Source organism: Dunckerocampus dactyliophorus, chromosome 16 (assembly GCF_027744805.1).
Source record: "Dunckerocampus dactyliophorus isolate RoL2022-P2 chromosome 16, RoL_Ddac_1.1, whole genome shotgun sequence".
Taxonomy (NCBI): domain Eukaryota; kingdom Metazoa; phylum Chordata; class Actinopteri; order Syngnathiformes; family Syngnathidae; genus Dunckerocampus; species Dunckerocampus dactyliophorus.
The window spans coordinates 23,023,211-23,043,370 of NC_072834.1; the positions used below are offsets into that span (position 1 = coordinate 23,023,211).

Genomic DNA, 20,160 nt, shown 5'->3' on the forward strand with positions numbered 1-20,160 from the left:
TTTTTTGTAGTTTTCTTGTTGAATTATATCTTTTACATTTGTGAGCCAATAAAAAAAAGCTACAGTGTCCAAATGGCCCCCGGGCCGCACTTTGGACACCCCTGATCTAAGCCCAATTGAGCATCTGTGTGTCATCCACAGTTTCTGCAATGCGATTCACAAAACTTGACAAAGACGATGGCTGAACCCAACACAGGAGCCACAGTGAATGTTTGCAAGAGAGAATGCTAAACATGTCAATGTCTAATTTATTTGCAACGAAAACCTGGGTAGTTTCGCTTCCATTTTATCTTTACCCATAATCAATGCTTTATTAGATTTTTCTGAGGGGATTTGTCTTTGATGGATGAACAGGTTGTTCTGTTTCCAAGATAACTCAAGGAGTCACATTCAGAATGAGATGAGATTAAGCAGAAGAGGAGGAGCTACAAGTTTTCATTATGGGATCTGGGATCCCGTCACACAAGGGGGGACTGCCATTAGCCCCGTGACCCTGCACAATCAAGTTTGAAAATTGCATTAGCGGCATTTAAAAACAAATGTGTCTACGGGAATGACGTTTGATGTTTTTGAAAGGAAGACGGACATCAGTGAATATTCCTCAATATTATTCCTAAAGACCTTTCAAATAGAGCATCTGGTTGGGTGATAGAACTAGACTTCTTTTTGCCTTTGCTGTTTGAATCAATCTTTTATACCCAAAACACTGAACAGTCACTTGTTTTTCCGGATGTCATCCCGTCTTCTACCCATGTGGCACAGCACAGGCTACATTTGCATCGCTGTGACAGAAACACAAGAGTTTTTGCTCATGTAAACAACTGTGGGTTTTGCCAATCCAACCAGAGGTAGACAGCTGTCACAGCAAGTTACTATCTGTCAGTGCACTTCTCTAGGGCTTTTGGGGGGCTGCAGGGGGGCAACATGACAGCAAGCGGGACACAAACCATTAAAGCAGGAGTTCAATGTTTATGGAAGAAAGTCTCTGCATGGTGGAGGGTTACGTAAAGATGCCACAAAGCAGTAAGTACTGTCAATATTTGGTTAGCCTGGCTTAGCACAAGGCCTTCTTCATCTGTGCCACAATGTGAGACATCTTCCACCAGCCTTTAAATATTTAAAACAAGGAAAGCAATCGAGATGTTAACGAAAAAAATTGCAGAGAGACAAATTTAGTTACTTAGCAGGCTGATTCCTGGTCCAGGGGGGATGACTTAATTCATTATGAATGGGCAGACAATTCCATTCTGATTCCAAAAATCAAAACAACGATTCCAAGGAACTGAAACACTGGGAAAATTCCCAATCCTCTGAAGCAGGGGTGCTCACACTTTCTCAGCCTGCGAGCTACTTTTAAAATGATGTACATCCTACTATAAATACAGTAAATATATATATTTACAATATTTATACAGTAAATATGAGTGTTTATGTACGTTACACATGTACATGTATATCAGGGGGGCACGCACAGCATGAAAACATGATCATTCTCTTACGATAAAACATACAATATATAAAATCTAACCGCAAATGACTACACTGAGTACTAATGATTAGTATTTCACATTCACAGTTTCAAAGTTTACAGGCAATCAGAGTAGTTGCCGTTCATTCACGGCAATAAAGATAATTACACATTTGTGTACATACCCTGAGTAGTATGTCAGTCAAAATAGCAACATAGCGTTGATTATACTTACACTTCATTACGTCCAGTTAGCATTTGCTGTCAAACATTACAGATATGCGTACAAGAAATGAAAATGATTCCGCAAAAGACAATGTGGCTGTAGTCAAGGGAACTTATTAAAAAGCTTTCAGGAATGGGAACATTTTACAATTCATCATGACGGAAGCGCAGAATTCATGCACGTCTACAGTGGAGTTCATGACGCGAAGCAAAGCCATCAAACAATTGACTTTTTTTCTACATAACTAGCCGCTACAAGTGAATGGATAACTTTTGTGATAGATATGAGTGTTTCAAACAGAGTGGGGAGGAAGGACAAAGAAGCCGAAAACGTACCACTTCCACATGGAATGAGAGGAGAACCTTTTTTTTCCACTTGATCTCAGCCACGGCATGTCCGTCTCAGCCATGGCGTGTCGGATGGACTGTGCTGGCTCAGTAGCCAGTCTCCATGCGGTGTGAAAGGTCATGTAATCTCACGTCATGTCTCATAACATTACTGATGCCTCGTGACCACAATACTACATAGAACTTGTCTTTCAATATTTTTGGACTAATAATAGGCCAAAGTCAACCACGAAACAATCCTAATTATAAATTACTTTTTTTTTTTAAACGCAGTATAGTCACAGAGCGATATTCGAACCACGATATAGCGAAGGACGAGTGTCCTTGACTTGGGTGTAAATATGTCGTGCTAGACATTTTCGGTCACAAGCGCGCAAACCTAAAAAGCCTAAAAACTAGTCTTCAACCTTTTCAGGCATTGCCACGTCGGAATGCGGCACAATGCGTGCCGTTTAAGGCCACTGATTGACACCTACATTTGAATTTTCATAATGTATCAGTAAAAATTCATGAACCCAAACTGAATTTAGAGTAGAATCATGTAAAAATATGGCTTAGGGCTTGAGGAGTTGAGGTTGCAATATGGGAATGGTAATAGGGTGCCACGAGTCGACAGTGACTGAATCAGTGGCAGTAAAACATGTTTATGTTTTTTTTGTTCAGGGAAAATACCACTGGATTGGAATGCATGGGTTGTTCTGGCTTGAGATGGCGTCTGTGCAATCAAGCCAGCTAATTGAAACATTAGTTGGAGTGTGTCTGACACCCTCCACGTGGACATTTTGATTGCATGCGCCATCTATTGAATTTCTGCTTAAGTGTGCTTTTGTTTGTGGTGCCACTCCTCATTAAATGACAGCTTGATTGCACATCGCAGATATCTCTCCATTCATCGTGCTCCTCCCTTCATTTCCCGCTTTCCTTATCTTCCCTTCCTTCATTCCACTTTTTTGCATAGTAACACACCGCTCTGATGTTTTTTGGCGGGAGGAAAACGTTGTGTATATTATTTAAAGCTGGCATGAGGAAGAGCGTGAGGGCAGGGAGCTGCTGCGGTATTTTGACAAGCAGAATAGAAAGGCAGAAGTGGCGCAGCAGCGTGCACGGAACGACGGGAATAGGTCACCATTTCACTTATGTCTTGACCCCGGCACACTTCCTGAGGGAAATGGTCCTCCAGATCTCATCACTGCATCATCATCCCGCTGCTTTCTTGCTCGTCACGAGAAGACAGACATATTGCGCAGCGCCCCCAGGTGCCTCCCGGGGGGGTCGTGTGAGAGGGCATGGGCGGAGATTAGCCAACGAGAAATACCCACAAGCCTCCCCGCCGCTCCGGACCGCTCTGTCATAAACTGCTCCTTCAGCCATGTTGGTCTCCCTCATTAGACTTACACTGGACGGGAACGGTCAGTTCGCTGGTACGGTGAAAAATTGAGCGTTAAGATGAGTCATTGAGGACCCCGCAGGGCTCTCCTCGCTGTGTGAGGAGCCAAGGAGGAGGGGGTGAGGTGCTGCAAAGGTTCTGTCAGTTTCTTAAATTAAAATAGGCTGTGGGGCTTTCACTCATTAAACATTCACTCTTTTCAAACCCCCCGCCCCCATCCTCTCCACTACCACCAAGGTTTCTGATTGCATTTTTTATGTTGCTAACTCTACAACTCTCTCTTTAACTTTAACCTCTGACGACCTTAAAGGAAACGCACACTTTTTTTGGGAGCTTTGCCTATCATCCACCACGTCTTTCTCCTCCCTGTGCGTTTATTAAGATATCAAAACAGCTAAAAAGAGGTCATTACTGTCAATTCTGGTGTATAAGCCGCACGTGTGGTACTGTGGTGTGCACGAGTCCAAGAGGACCAGGCAGGTCTTTATTTGACAGGAGCCAATCATGAACTACGAAAAAAATCACGACGAGCTTGTCAACCCAACGGAAATTGCAGGAGGTCATTGCTCAACGGTCTGACTCACGGTTTCATCATACAAACAACATAAAACGCATCACATAGCTCCTTAACACTCAAACCTCAGAAAGATACAAACATGTACCAATATAATTTTTTTTTAGGTTTTCCCACAAGGCAGTGCATTTGAGAAAACCATTTCATTGGAGGAGCATAGAAAGCATACAAAATGATGGATGGTGCTGCAGTGCTGTCTGTCCACCAGAGGGAGCCAGTGGAACCAAAGCCCAAAGGGAGGCTGACGTCATTGCAACACCCCATCAGATGCAATGCCTTATAGGAAACCTTTACAATGTTTTTCATTTTTTTCATCTGTGTATATTTGTCAGGTACACCCTTTGAGTGTTAACTTGCTGTGTGATGAATTTAGTGTTAGCAAAGTGTTCTTTGAAAGATGACACCGTGAGCCAGACTGTTATATTGTTCTATATACTGACCTCCTGCAACTTCCAATGGGTTGACAAGCTCGCTGTGAGTGCACTGATAGCTCGTGATCGGCTCCTCCCAAAAAAAGAGCTACCGTTTCCTCACTGACTCGCGAGCGGCACAGTATTTAAACAATAAGTAGTAGTTCTGAAGTAAAGGAGATGTCACAAGACTAGAATTTGCCATAAATTCATAGAAAGACGTATGTTCATGTCTCACATGATGATGGGCAAAATTCCAAAAAAGGTGCACTTTTCCTTGAAGGGGCTAATATTTCAAACTTTTTCAAACTATTTTGTTTTTGCAAATCACTCTGCAAGATCAGAAACGTTTGACTTCAAAACCATGAGAATATCATTTCTCAGCTGTACTTTCTGTTGGCGCATGCAAACAAAAGGGTAACAGCCGTGGTAAGTCAACATGTCAGCATTACTGCAAGCATGTTAACAAGCTGACGTTAACATCTTGCTTGTTGGCGCCCCGCAGTATCGCGGCTCGCGTTCCAAGAGAAAATGACACTCTTTTTCTTGAAACTCTTACCTGATCGTCTTCCATGAATGTGAGGATTTCGTAAGGATACACAAACAGCTAATAGGTGCGCTCGTTTTCTTGCTGGAATCTCCAGAGACGTCCGACTGCAAAGAGTTATTCAGCAGAAGCACTTTTAAGTTTTAGTCAGTTTTTTGAGTTAATTAAAGAATTGCCCAAGGTGCATTTTGCACTCTAGTGATGGGAATTTCATCAGGTACTTTTGGCTTGGCTCCCTAAAAAGAGCTCCCAAATGGCTCCTCTGAGTTTTTTTTTGTTGTTGTTGTTGTTGTTCAAATTGATTCCTTACCAAAACAGGAGGGGTGCAGGAACACAGGTAGTGTACATGTACGTATCGAACTGCAGCTTAAAGTCAGGGATGTCCAAACTTTTTCCACCGAGGGCCTCACACTGAAACCTTAAAGGATGCAAGGGCCACTTTGATATTTGTTTGTTTCTAAATATTCCAAGAAAAAGTACATCTCAGCTTTGTCATATACAGAATATGAAAAAGCTTATTATCAATGTCAACTTCGCTCTTTGCTTTTCTGTTTGTTTGTTTTTTAATTTTACGACTATTTCAACTTCTTAAATGATCTTCTAAAAGGTTTTTCTCAATCCGTGCATGGCCGCGAGAGGCGGGGCACACCCAATGGCAGGGCACATGTAGACAAGCACTCACACTCACATTCACACAATTTAGAGTCTCCAATTAACCCAACATGCGTGTTTTTGGAAACCCGTAGAAACCCACCCACCCACCCACGCACAGGGAGAACGTGCAAACTTCACACAGAGATGCCCAACAGCGACGCCATCCCAGATCTTCCTGATCTCCTGACTGTGATGACTTGTTTGGACTGTATGCCCATAACATCATAACTTCTCCTCAACCTCACCTTCCCAAAAATGACATCTTTATTTTGTTTTGTTTCTCATAATATTACGACTTTTAAAGAATAATGCCTTTTTTAAAAAATTATTTCAACTCTATGCTGCTAAAATGCCAATATTTTTTTGAAATTTTTTATATTACAAGTTTATTTTAAAAAAATCTCATTAGAATACAACTTTTTCTCTTCATATTTTGACTTTATTCTCATAAAATTGCAGCTATTTTAAATTTTTGATGTTTTTTGTTGTTTTTTTACCAATTTTCAAGTACCTGTATTTCAACTTTCTGGTCTATTTTCTTCATTCGAAATTTGGACATTATTTCTATAAAAGTTAGATTTTACTCTCGTAAGATGATAACTTTTTCCACAACCTAATTTTCCAAAAATGACAACTTTATTTGTCATTTATTTAGGAGTTAAAAAAATTGTGTCCATTTTCTTTAATATTTCAACTTTATGTTACCTTATAATAACTTTTTTCTTTTTTAAACTTTTTTCTTTCAACATTTTGACTTTATTCTTGGAAAATTAGTGATTTTCCAATTTTGCTGTTTTGTTTTTTTTTGTTTTTTTTTAGAATAGAATAGAATTGTATTGTCACCGTCACAGAGTACAACGAAAATCTGTCTGGCACGCTCTCCTTTGCAGCATAAATCACTAAACATAAATCTAAATATAAGGTGCATTCTAAAATATAAAATACAGATCTTAAATATTTAAAATACAGTACGACATTTCAATAATAAAAAAGTGTCTAGGTACAAAAGTATCCAAGAAAGTGTACAGTTGTATTGCACATTGTAAGTATAATGCACATTATGAGTGTTATTACTGCACGTTAGGTGATATTGCACATTGTTATAAGTGCAAATTGCACTTGTGAGTGTATTTTTTATTTATTTTTAGACTGTGCCAATAAAAAAACAGCTGCGGGCCACAAATGGCCCCCTAGGCCCCACTTTGGCCACCGCTGCTTTCAGTGATGAGATGTTCCAACTGTGTTCTTTTGCAGAGCCACAGCTAAAGGGCATCGTCACGCGCCTGTACGGCCAACATGGATACTACCTTCAAATGCAGCCCGACGGCACCATGGATAGCACGAGAGATGAGAGCAGCTCTTTTTGTAAGTGTGTGAGTATGCCAGCGTGTCGCTGTAAAACACCTGGGAGAAGCCCAACATCCTCAGCGGGAGACGTATCGCCAACGTCGACATTGCTAATTTCTGCGGCTGACGTGACGTGAACGTTATCTGACCTCTGGAAATCAAATTAGATCTTTTTAGTCGCAAATTATGCACTATTCCCCGCAAGTTTAATTGAATTTGGAGCTTTGACCCTCCACAGACATTTCACACTGCAGTTTTAATGCACTCGATTCCAACTTGAATTTGTTCCATTTTCCACATAAAGTATTTTTTTACTATCTTAGCTTTGGAGCAGAGAGCCGCTCAGGTGCTGTGTCTAACTATCCGCTTTTAGCCTCGGCTGCAAGCCCCATTGGCTGAGGGAGAGTGTCCCGCTATTATCCAGTTTTAGAGGGAGTGTTAAGCTTAGTGAAGGTGACACGGTGTAGAGTTTGCTGCAACATAAACTCTGAGAGGTCACAGCATTTGGGCAAAAAGGGAGATGTAGCATGCAGCAGAGACACTGCAGCCACTCAGACTGCGACAACGTAGAATGAGAATCAAAACACACCTTTGCTAAGTGATATTGTACTTTCAATCACACTCATGTGACTTTTATTCTCTCTCTCTCTCTATTTATATTCTCCAAACTTCTTTTTTTTATCCAATTTAGCACAGTTCAACTTAATTCCTGTGGGACTGCGGATTGTGGCAATCCAGGGTGCAAAGACGGGGCTGTATCTCGCCATGAATAGTGAAGGATACCTCTATACCTCTGTAAGTATTCCGTGCAGATCCGTCTGTGGAAGCCCAAAATATCACTGCAGGGGTTTGTGATTGGGGTAGGTAAGCTCCGAGAGTTGCTGTGCCTGATCCTGATCATTCCTGGGAGGCTTTTTCGCGGTAACTGATAAGGAAATTCTCTCTGTAATCATATTAAAAGGGAATACAAGGAAGGCCTTTATCGGCTGCTGTCATTTTGGATGTCGAGCTTTTGAGATGTCTGTCAGTTCCATGTTTACTAGTGCGCTTGTGTCACGGCACATTCGGCTTGACTTTTTTCTCAACACTGCTTTAAGAATTGAACGTTTTATCCATTAAAGACTTGTGAACCAAAGCCCCTTTAAAGGAAAACGGCACTTTCTGGGGGGAATTTTTGTGAGGCAAGAATACCCTTTTTTCACACCTCTTCCGCCTATAAAGCCCTCCAAAAAAAACCTCCCAAATCCTCCAACGATGTTTCATGTACATGCCGTAGTCGAAGGAAAGGCTTTGTGTATCTGGGGGAGGACACTGCTCCAAGAGACCATATGAGAACAAACAAAGTGTTGTTTGCACTAACAAACACTGCAGTGGTGGAAACCTTTTTTCCACTTTCCCCAAAACGACTGAATAAGTCTCCCCAGGCAGACACCTCTCCATCGAGTAAGTCACCATGATATTCATTCATGGCACACGGAGCACACGGTGCTTGATATCACAGCGAGGCTAGCAAGGCGCTGTGTCACTATGCCAGAAAAGTAGTTCCTCTATGTTAGCTCCAACAACAACAATGTTGTAAAACGGAGCGTTTTTGGCGGGTTTTAGAGGATTTTATAGGCAAAATATGTGAATCCCCTTTACCTGCATTGTGAAAAACCGCCAGCAGGAGGCGACTATCTAGAACGCACAGAAAAGGGAAAGACGTGTGTTCTTGCCAAGCGGAGCGTTAACGTTCTGTTTTTATGTGTTTGTTTGTTTGTGTTCAACATAACTTGAAAAGTTCTGAATGGATTTGGACGACATTTTCAGAAATTGTCAGAAATGGGATGTGGAAACACTGATTACATTTTGGTGGTGCTCCAGATCACCGTCTGGATTCAGGAATTTTTAAAGGATTATTTAACATTGTGAGATAGGCCCATTTTCGGCATTTTTTTATAACTCCACAAAAAATGAATTTCCCCGCTGTGGGATAAATAAAGTACAAATACAAAAGATGTATCAGAGCACATGTTCGGGACATTTAGCCTTCCCGGTACATTGTACTATCAGGATAGGTGTTAGCGTACTAGCGTTAGCATGTTAGCATTGCTAGAATGCTAATGTTAGCATAGTAGCATTTTAGCCATTTTTATAGGTAGACACTATTATTCTAGGTGTTAGCATACTAGCATTGGCATTGCTGGCACGTGAAAATGAGCATACTAGCATTTTTTGCAATTTTCATGAATATGAACTTAAGCCGACGCTTAGTGCTATCATGCTAGGTGTTAGCATGCTAGTGTTAGCATGTTAGCATAATTACACTAACAATTATACCAACATTTTTAGTATTTTCAGAGGTAGGCACTTACACAAACACTTAGCGCTATTATGCCAGGTGTTATCATGCTAACATTAGCATGTTATCATTGTTAGCATTCTTTAAGTCATTCAAACCCTTCCATGGTATGTTTTCATGGTCAAGGAATCTAAATATGCAGATAAAATAAATGTAGGGCTAATGTTTATGGTGTCACAATATGGGAGGAACTATGACTCTTGGCGGAGGTCTGCGCTCTCAGAGTGCTTTTCTAGTTGTACTTTAGTTCATTTAGCCATTTTTATGCGCGAAAATGCTTAATTTAGGCCACAAAAAAACCTAACATTTGCTTCAATATACATATTTTTGGCCGTGATAGAGTGAAGCTGCAAAAGACGAAGGAGCAAAGTGGCGAGGGACGCCTGTACTTGTCATTTACGAGTCCCAAAAGTACTGTATCGTGTTCCGTTACCAGACAAGAAAGCGCTCTAAGGGATTCATATAGATTAGTGATGCACACTTCTTTTTGGGAGGCTATTTGTGTGTTGGTTTTACTGAGAGATGTGACAACAATTAAGTGTAAAATGATGTGCAATATGGCAAACGCACCAGCTCTTATTATCCTCTGAGCCCCTGCTTAGTATGCTTTGCGTCAGTGAACAGAGTGGGGATTTCCTCTGCTGCAGTCAATAGATGGAGTGCAGCCCACACGGATGCACGCACGCACTCACACGTACACGTACACGTACACATGCATGCATGCATGCACTTGGTGGTATGTAGGTGCTGTACGACCGAACACCTGTCTTCCGGTGTAATATCACGCATATTTGATTTAATGACCCCATATTATTCCCTGGGGTGTGCCTAACACGCTGATTTAATGGTGCGGGGAGGGACTGAAGGTAGAACGGCACAGGCCTCTGCAGATTACTGTTCAAAGCTCACGCTCATGTTTGCTTTTACGTTTAATGGCGTCCCAGGAGAATGAGAAACAGATGAGTTAACTTTCCCAAACACTGTCCGACTCCGGGAGGTGACAATTTCGAGAATTTCTCGTCCCAAAAATACTACTTCTAAGTGTCGAGTAATACCGGAGTTGCACTGGGATTCATTCCTTCTGCACCTCTCATAAGACAGGCTATACTGTAAGGGAATGAAATTGACATAAAAGTCGCTATACAGTCCAGCCTCGGTCAGCGTGCGCCCCTGGTGAGTGTGTTTTTCGGTTTCTCTCAAAAATTTACGCTGGATTTTGCCTCGGTTTGCGTCCAATATGACACACATCTTGTCGTGGCATTAACTCGTCAAACACCAAAGACGTAGTTATGCGTTTTTATAATCCCGAACGCCAGATCCCAGCGACGTATTTGTACGTCTTTTAGGTTTTTTTGCGCGAGAGGCGAAAAGAGGTGATGACGCAACTCTCCACTAATGCGTTTCACTTCAGAGCAATTTTACATCATAAAAACGGCCACAAGGTGGCAGAAGTGAATTTGATGAGAGCTCGGCAGGGATCATGCGGACGAAAAAAAACACACATGACAGGAAGGAGGAAGTGAGAAAGCGTGGAGGAGTGTCGCGCGCGGAAGGTTACGCATTGTAAGGACATTTTAACGCATGCACACGCACGCGCACACGTGCACACACGTACGCACACACATGCACACGCATAGATCAGTTCCACATGTGAAAACTGTAAATAGTTCATGGTGTTATATTTGTCAAGAAATTATTTTGATGTAAAACAAGCCTTTTTTGTGTTGTTATGTTGTGGTGTAGTTCTTTAGATATATGAGCCGTCACAAAAGCAAACACAATTCGTGTCAAAGTGAAAGTTACGCTTGAAATGTGTCTTTTCACAAAAAGCTGGTTTTCTCCCTTTTGTAGTTGGGAGCTGATATTTTCCTGAAACGTACCTATGTTCTACTGCTGATTATTAAAGAACGGAAAAAGGTAGAAACAAACTTTTTTCTTCTGATAAAAGACGGGAGTCCGATCTTTCTTTCGGTAGGTTCCATGTTCATAAAGCTGTAGAACTCAATATTCTGTGTGCCTTGAAAGACAATGAAAATGAGTTAAATGAATGTGTGCATCCAACGGTGTTCATGACTCATCTTTACTCCAAAACGTTAGCATGCTCTCTAAATGGAACCGGACGTCATATTCTCCCAGCTCCTCTCCTGTCTATGACGTCATCAGTGTTTGACACTGTAGTTCTTAGCTAATGAGCACAGTTACGGTTTGAGATTCCAACGGTAGGACAACTTTGGGCGAAAATATCACGTTTTGATGGTTGGACAGGATTATAATTACGGCTCTTAAATGTGTTATTTTATTTGTTACTTTAAAGCTTCATGTGACACAGCACACATGCACATTCATGTCATGTTTTTTTAATTCATGTGAAATGTCATGTCGCCGATCGGTTTTTGTGATCGCCTTTGAAAGGCATTTATTGGCACATGCGGATCACGTGTTTTTTACGGAAATCGTCCGATACTAATCGGTGGCATCCCTAATTGAAATGTATGTAATATCCCAACATAGTTCTTGTAATTTGCTCAGATATGAAATGCCTCTGGTGATAATGACACACAGCCGAGCGTTACTTGTTTCCTGCGTAGCGTGGATAATTAAAAGCAGAGTGATTACTGAAGGCAGCAGGCGTCACAGAGGGTCCAGGAGAGAATGGAAGGTGCTACGCCCCTCTCCGCTACCTATCAGCTGTCAGTCCGCACACCACATGATCATCCACCCGCTGAATGTACGTGTTATCATTCATTATAACAGTATTAACCGTCTCATCCAACGTTAAACCCCTTTTAATAAGCGCGTCCGTGTCCCATGGACTTACGTAACACGGCCCCTGACATGGAGCGGCTACATCTGCGCTCCACAACAACATCAGCAACACGCCTGCTGCTGCCTGACACGCTGCAAATGTGAGGTTAGCATTCTGTGGTTTTGGGTGAGAGGTGGCTTTGCTGCAGCGGTATTATGGAAATATGGTGATGTTACCATATTTATGTCACATTTGCACATATCCTGGCCAACGGACGCCTGTATGACACTCTGACCCCTGCAAAGACTGTAACTGCATGTCAGATACGCCAGAAGATGTTGACAATTCCTCTACATTGGTGGGGCATTCAAACCCCAACACATGCATACATTCTTCACTGCTCTTTATATCTCAATTGTGTCCAGCATTCGTGGTTTTCCTTGTGAGCTCGGGAGTGTGTATTATTCGTACTTCACTTGTCTTGTTTGGAGGTGTAAGAGCAATTCCAGTATAGGACGGCACGCAGAGTTAAGCTTCCTAAAGCAGGCGGGATAGATGTAATCAGAAAGGATGGTTGTGTATTGGTGGGGGACGGTGGTTGGGGGTGCTCTGCATCATAAAAAGCTTCCTTCCCTTCTTGGGGATTCTCAGCACGGACGCCACATATTATGTCGTACGCTCTCATCTGGTTTCGTTTCACTTCTTTTTAGCTCGCGACACGCAAGAAAGGCAAGCAGGTCATTCCATCGCTTCCCGAAGTGAAAGTTGAAGGTTTATTTCATTTCAAGCGACTTAAAAATACACGTTGCATTCAGCCGAGAGCAGGGATGTCCAAAGTGCGGCCCGGGGGCCATTTACTGCCCGCTTTTGTTTTTTTTATTGGCCCTCGGCACATTCTAAGAATATGAGTAAATAAGAACATTTTTTTTTTAATGGGAAAAAGAGCAGTCATTTTACAAGAATACAGATGAAATATCAAGAGAGTAAAGTCATAACATTAACATGAAGTTCAAAAAAGACTCAAATATGTAATTTTTTTAAAGTTTCAATATTATGACAAACAAAAAGAATAAAGTTGTAATTTTTTTTTGAAAATTCAGTTGGTTAAAAGTTAGAATATTATAATAGTAAAGTCAAAATACTACAAGAACAAAGACATGATTTTAAAAGATAAAATGTACAACAAGAAAGTTGAAATATTTGTAAATATTGTTTTTAAAAAAAGGAAAAACGAGCCAAAAGGTAAAGTAAAGAGAGAAAGTTCACACTAATAATGTGCTTTGTCACTGACAACACAAAGCTGAGATGCACGCTGTTTTTTTAAAAATGACGACTGATATACAAAAATACAACCGACAACCGATTAACTGGTGTTTGTGCACACCTGGAGGTAAGACGGACTGGAAGTACTTAGGATTTGGCCAGCTGTACCAGAGAACCAGAGTATAGAGGGGAGGGAGCTACCTGCTGTGGCCCAGCAAGGTGCACTGTACTTGAGCACACGCTCCGAGCAGCCGGTGTGACGACACGGAGGTGTCTGGCAAACCTTTTGCACTTTTCAAAGGCTGCTGTGAATTTATGAATTCGGGTGGCTGATAAGGTTTTTTGTGTGCTTGATGGGTTTCTTTCCCCCCCTCACTGCGGACCGTTTGGTACAACGAATGTTTGTGTACAGGTGACTTCACGGGAAGTTACGACAGGTCGTTAACGTCACAGGCAAGAGAAATAAGGAGCGCTTCAATTGCTCACCCGCACAGTACGGATAATCTCCTCTAATTGGAGCGTTTTTTTAAATGATTGTTTATTGGAGCCATTTTTAATGTTATCGGATTTACTGTTATGACGTTATGATTCCCTGATATCGACCCGATATCAGGCACCCCTAGTTTTACATTTTGTAAATGTAAATGTGACCCCCTGCATCCTTTTATATTTCAGTATTTCAGTTTTCTCTTGGTGGAAAGAGTTTGGACACCCCTTGCCGAGAGCAATAGTTCATCCCGTTCAACTTTGAAAACACGCAGTCGTCCCTCGCCACTTCGCGCGTCAACTGTCACGACATCACTCTATCACGTTTCTCCCCAATATATTCATTTTTAAAAATCATACTGCGGTTCCTCGCTGTTTCGTGGTTGACTATGGACGATTGTTTCTCAATGTAGGCAGATTTAAGCAGATTTTACATATTTTTTGCCTAAATGAAGGATGAAAATGGCTAACTGAGCTTCAGTACAAGCATAAGGCATTGGGAAGGCACACTGTACTCACACATTCAAAGACAAAGGCCTGGGCACACCTACAGTATATAACACGTACCTAACACAACATCATCCAACAAGTTGCAGTTAGTGGTTGTGTGTAAGAACTCATTAGGGTTGCCAGGGGTTATGCTGGAGCCTATCCCAGCAGACTTTGGGCGACAGCCAATTGCAGGGCACATATAGACAAACAGTCATGCACACTCACATTGTACCTTGCACCATTTGTACTTATTTGGACAATAAGTCGCCAATTAACCTAACATGCATGTTTTTGGAACGTGAGAGAAAGCCGGAGTACCCGGAGAAGAGTCACGCACGCACGGGCAGAACATGCAAACTCCACACACAGATGTTCAACGGAGATTCAAACCCAGATGTTCCAGATCTCCTGACCACCAAGCGGCCATATTATGTTTTTTTAAATATTATATCTACTATATTAAGGATAAACCGTTACCATTGCCATTACTGTATTGGGTAATAGGAATGTAAAGGTGATTATAAGGGTGTTATTTCATCTCTAGAAGGCTCTAATATTGGTATCAGTTTTTTAATAATTTTATAATGAAAGCCGAGTGGGCCCTTTAGGGAACCACAAGCAACACTGCTGTCGCCATAACATCAACACGCAGCACATACTGTACTTGAGCCGATGCTTTGCTTAACCGTGTTTGGGGTGGCAGGACGTGTTGGGTTGTCAAAACACCGCTAATGGTGAGCGAGGTAGCGGATAGATACATATATGTAGACGCCGCATCGAGCGCTGAGCCGTATGTCAACGTCTCGGCCATACTGGATGTGGCAAGAGTCGGAGCGGAGAAGATGCGTCATTCATGCGCTGCAAACCAAGTCCCAGGGAATAACATGTCCCAGGTAAGACTCAGCAATTACCTTTGACAGTATTTGGCCCATAGACTGCATGTTTTGGCCATTATAACACCTTTTTGAGAGCATAATTTGTCCACGTTGCAGCAATTCATTCATTCATATGCTATGGGGTAGCGGGGATGTAACGCGGAAACAGCGGCAGGCAGGCGAGGTAGTTTGCTTACTCGAGTTGTTATTTACAGCCACGTGGACAAGCTAATTGCTGATGCTGTGCCCATTAGGTTCACAAAAAGATATTAGCAGTGTCACAAAACCCGTATTTTAGCGATGCAAAAAATGGGAAATTGAGAGTTGGACGATCTCGGCATATGGGATATCGTTAAAATAGCCAATATCGGACATCCCTACTTATCACTCATCGGGTCTTGAACTGATTAACCGCGATAAAGGAGGGACAACTGTACATACTTTTTCCGACACCAACCAACCACTAATCTACAACCTGGATTCTGTGGTTCCGCTCGGATCCGGAGGTTACTTCAAGGTGAGTTTCAAAAATAGATGTAATTACAGTGACAAGGATTTGGACCCCTGTGCTAAACGGCCATGAAAAATGATTTTATTGAACAATGATTGCATGGTCGTGTCTGGATGCCCCCCCCCCCATCTAATGACGACATCCATCCCTTCGGAGATTACATGAATGAAAGGCAGCTGATGCGGTTTCTATCGTCTGCTTGATTTCAAGGGAGTGATTATGAAGGGTAATTACAGGATTACTTGGGGGAGGGGTTATCGCTGGTGTCACTTCAAAGGTTGAGCTGGAGGATATTTAGTTGGAGTGATGGGCTCGCTGTCAAATCAAGGGGCACGGCCAACGTTGAGCCACAATTGTCGGGTTTGGTCCTGCGAGGATGAAGAAGAGCAAGTCTCTCCATTTGTCTTCTGGATCCGTGACTCACATCCTCCCCGAGTGATCTTTTACTCACTTCTTTTGTTTTGTTTTTTTTACTTTTTCTCCTCGCTTTCCCTTTTTTGTCTCGCCCCCTTTGCTCTCCGGTCTGTTTAATAATGAATGAAGCGGATCATCTATCGATCCTCTCCTCTTTGTGTTAGCAGAGCAAAGGATATCAAACCTATCACAGGATCTTAAAATAGCTCCAAGCTTTGGTGGTCTCCAGTCGTGGGTGAGCTCGTCCGGGTTAGGAGCCAAGGCTTGTTTTGCTCTGGTCAGGGAGTGGCCGTTAAATGGGAATAAACTCCTGGAGCAGCAAAGTGGACAGAGAAAGGTCACAAAGTCCTGAATTGCCTTGTCAGCTAAAGGATGATGCCTTTCCTGTGAAGGAGGAAGGTGATGATGTATGACACGTGTGAAACTGGAGGTCTCTCTCCTACGTTTGGCCCTTTATTAACTCATTCGATACCAAAGACCTACTTATACGTCCCCACGAATGCATTTCACTTCAGAGCAATTTTAAGCAATAAAAGCGGCCACAAGGTGGCAGCAGCGCGTTTGATAAGAGCTCGGCAGAGATTGTGTGGACGGAAGAACCACACACGACAGGAAGGAGGAAGTGGGGGAGCGTGGAGGAGTGCAGAAGGTTTACGCGTTGTGGGGACATTTTAACGTGTGCACACGCACGCACGCACGCACGTGTGCACACACGCAGTTCAGTTGCAAATGTGAAAATTGGGAATAGTTCATGATGTTACTGTATATTTGTTATTTGGATGTAAAACAGCCCCGTTTTGTGTAGTTTATGTTGGTGTGGTTGTTTAGATGTTTGAGCTGATATTTGAGCAAATGCAAAAAATGTTTGTGTCAAAGTGAAACTTGTGCTTGAAATGCATCTTTTCACAAAAAGCTGGCTTTTGGGAGCTGATATTTTCCTGAAACTTACTTGTTCTCCTGCTGATTACTAAAGAACGAAAAAAGGGAGAAGAAAGACTAGAAAGTCTAATGTTTCTTTTGGCAGGTTCCATGTTTCTGTAATATTCCGTGTGCCTCGAACCATCAGTCTAAAATGGTCGGTACTGGGATTGAATGAGTTCAAGTGGTGGTCTTCCAGCTCGGGATGATTCGATTCGAATCTAGATGCACAGGTTGTCATACGACTGAAACACGACATATTTGAAAACAGAACGATTCGATGCCGTGTACAAACGATGTTTTTTGACATACCGGTCGCCTCAGTTTATCGTTCACAACCCTGCGTCTAGCCCTCGTCTGTCTCTCTAAAGTCTTGGAGAAAATGGTCGCTTCCGCCATTTTTGCCGTGCTGTGGCGGGGGTTAATCAATTCAGCAGATTGGCTTTGCTCTCTGACAGGAGAAGGACTCTGTGGAGACCCTGATGGAGACGAAGGGAGATGTATATCTGTCGCTGTTGCTTCATATCAGCCGTCAACATTACACAGAGTTGGCTTGTCCTTATGCTGAGGACACACGGAGGGAGGGGGCAGGAGGATGAAGTGATGCTGGGATCGTGTTTAACAACTGGTTTAATTTAAAGGATTTGATTTCACTTTTGCTAATTGGATTTGGTGACAGATCTTACGCAGCTGTAGCCAGTAACGCATGAATGACAAAAAGATGATTCTTTTTTAACAGGCAGTGGAAGACGTTTCATGAATCAACCACAGGTCAAAATATTGCAGTAAAAATTGCTATCAAATGAATCACAGTTTTCATCATGATAATCACTATTTGCCACTTTGTGTGAAATATACTCATTTTTACCTGTTTTATCTGTTTCTTTGTTTGTGTTCAAAATGGATTTGGTTGAAATTTTCAGCAATTATCGGAAAGGAGATACGGAAGGAGTGATTAAATTTTGGGGGTGATCCGGATCACCGTGTGGATCCAGGAATGTTTTAAACGACTTTTTAACATTGTGAGATAGGACCATTTTCAGCATTTGTGGCTACATTGTGCTACCATGCTATGTGCTAGCATGTTAGCATTGATAGCATGCTAACATTAACATACTACCATTTTTTGCTTTTTTCATGGGCATCATCCTAGGTGTTAGCATGCTAACGTTAGTGTGTTAGCATTGCTAGCAAGTTAATATTAGCATAGTAGCATTTTTAGCTGTTTTCAAGGGTAGACACTTATGAACACTGAGCACTGTCACGCTTGGTGTTAGCATGCTAACATTAGCATCATAGCATTTTTTGACATTTTCATAGGTAGACATTATTATGCTAGGTGTTAGCATTGCTAACATGCTATCATGAGCATACTAGCATTTTTTGAGATTTTCATGAATATGAACTTAAGCAGACACTTAGTGCTATCATGCTAGGTGTAATTATTATAAATTGTTTAGCATTTTCAGAGGTAGACACTTATACAAACACTTAGCACTATTATGCCAGGTCTTAGCATGATAACATTAGCACTTTAGCATTGTTAGCATTCTTTAAGTCATTCAAACCCTTCCATGGTATGTTTTCATGGTCAAGGAATGTAAATATGCAGATAAAATAAATGCAGGACTAATGTTTATGGTGTCACAATATGGGGGGAACTATAGCGCTTGTCGCTGTATCTTATGAAGAGAAAGATTAATGACAGGACACAATTATGTACATTTGTATGTATAACAAGCTCCAAATGAAGCTAAAAGATACCACCCATGTCTGAAAATGTATTTGGCTAACGCTAGTTTCTTCAGTTGTAGCAGAATCACACTTTAATCACGTTATTATGAGCCACACGAGTTGTGTTCAAAGACACCGCGTAACTTAAGTAGAATTCACATGTTTTGAGCATTGATGTATTTTCTGGGCTATCTGAGCACACTTAAATGCAGCAAATTGTACGCCCACAGTAAGAGTTACGTTAGTGACAGTTAAGAATCTCCATTTACTCGTTTTCTTTGTCTTTCTATTTATTTAGACCACACATGCACGCGGAATAAGGACTGTGATTTTCGGAGTGTCGGCGAATGCAACCCGATGTCGTCTAGTGACATGGAGGAAGTAGTGATGTGCAACACCACTGATTTCGTTTCCCATCCGATACTGAGCAAATTCAGGCTGGTATTGGCAAGCATCGATATTTCAGTATGGATCCACACATCACTGGTTGTTTGTGAGTTGGAGACGCATACAACGTATGGCGTTGCTGCCAATGTCTTCAGGTCAGAATGAGGTGATCAAAGAGAGGCAGGCTCTGCGTGGGGACGCTAACAGAGACACGAGGCTTGACATGATGCGCGTGCGTTAACGACTCTCACATTTTTTATGTAATTGATGAAATAAATAACTTCCCGCCGTTAAAGCATTGTTTTTGACGGCCCTCATTTTGTGTGAACCAAGACGCACATATCAAGAAGAACTCCAATGAATCACAAGAATAAAGTCTTCACTATGAGAATAACGTAGATTTTACGTACGTTACGTTATTTTACGGGAAAAAAATAAGATGTTGTAATATTACAAGGGGGGAGAGCTCGTAATCGTGCCCCCTCTTTCTCACGTGTCTGTTGTTGTACGGCGGATATTAGCGGATTGTGCGTTTCATCTTGGCTTCCCTGTGGACCGGGTGGCTGGGAGGTTCATGATGTCTTGCCATGTGCAGCCTGAATGTTCATCCTGCTGTACCCCAAGGATAAGAACGTCCATGCTTGCAGTCATTGTTTTTTTCCTGTTCAAAGACTCTTTTATACACGATCTCATGACGATTGCATTATTTTGCTTCCCTTGCAATGCTCGCTAATGTGAGCGCCCCGTTCTCCCTCTTCATGTTTACTTCCAGGAGAACTTCACTCCGGAGTGTAAGTTCAAGGAGAGCGTGTTTGAGAACTACTACGTCACATACTCCTCCATGCTCTACCGGCAGACCCAGTCTGGCCGCTCTTGGTACATCGGCATCAACCGGGATGGCCAGGTCATGAAGGGCAACCGGGTAAAGAAGAACAAAGGAGCCGCCCACTTCCTGCCTAAAGTTATCGAAGGTTTGTTTCCATTTGTGTGCGCTAGGTGTTTGGTAGGGATGGGCGTTGGACGAAGCTTCCTC

General features: G+C 42.1%; 1 protein-coding gene across 2 annotated transcripts in view; it reads left to right on the plus strand.

Moving 5' to 3' along the window:
* fgf11b (fibroblast growth factor 11b) overlaps positions 1–20,160 on the plus strand; it is a 55,239-nt gene that overhangs the window by 20,193 nt on the left and 14,886 nt on the right. For both annotated transcript variants that reach the window (XR_008566334.1, XM_054754410.1), the window contains exons 2-4: positions 6,868–6,978; positions 7,652–7,755; positions 19,900–20,098. Coding sequence is in view for 1 of the 2 variants with exons in the window: in XM_054754410.1 (XP_054610385.1) it covers positions 6,868–6,978; positions 7,652–7,755; positions 19,900–20,098 (414 nt within the window). In the remaining variant the exon portion in view is untranslated. The remainder of the gene's footprint in view (positions 1–6,867; positions 6,979–7,651; positions 7,756–19,899; positions 20,099–20,160) is intronic.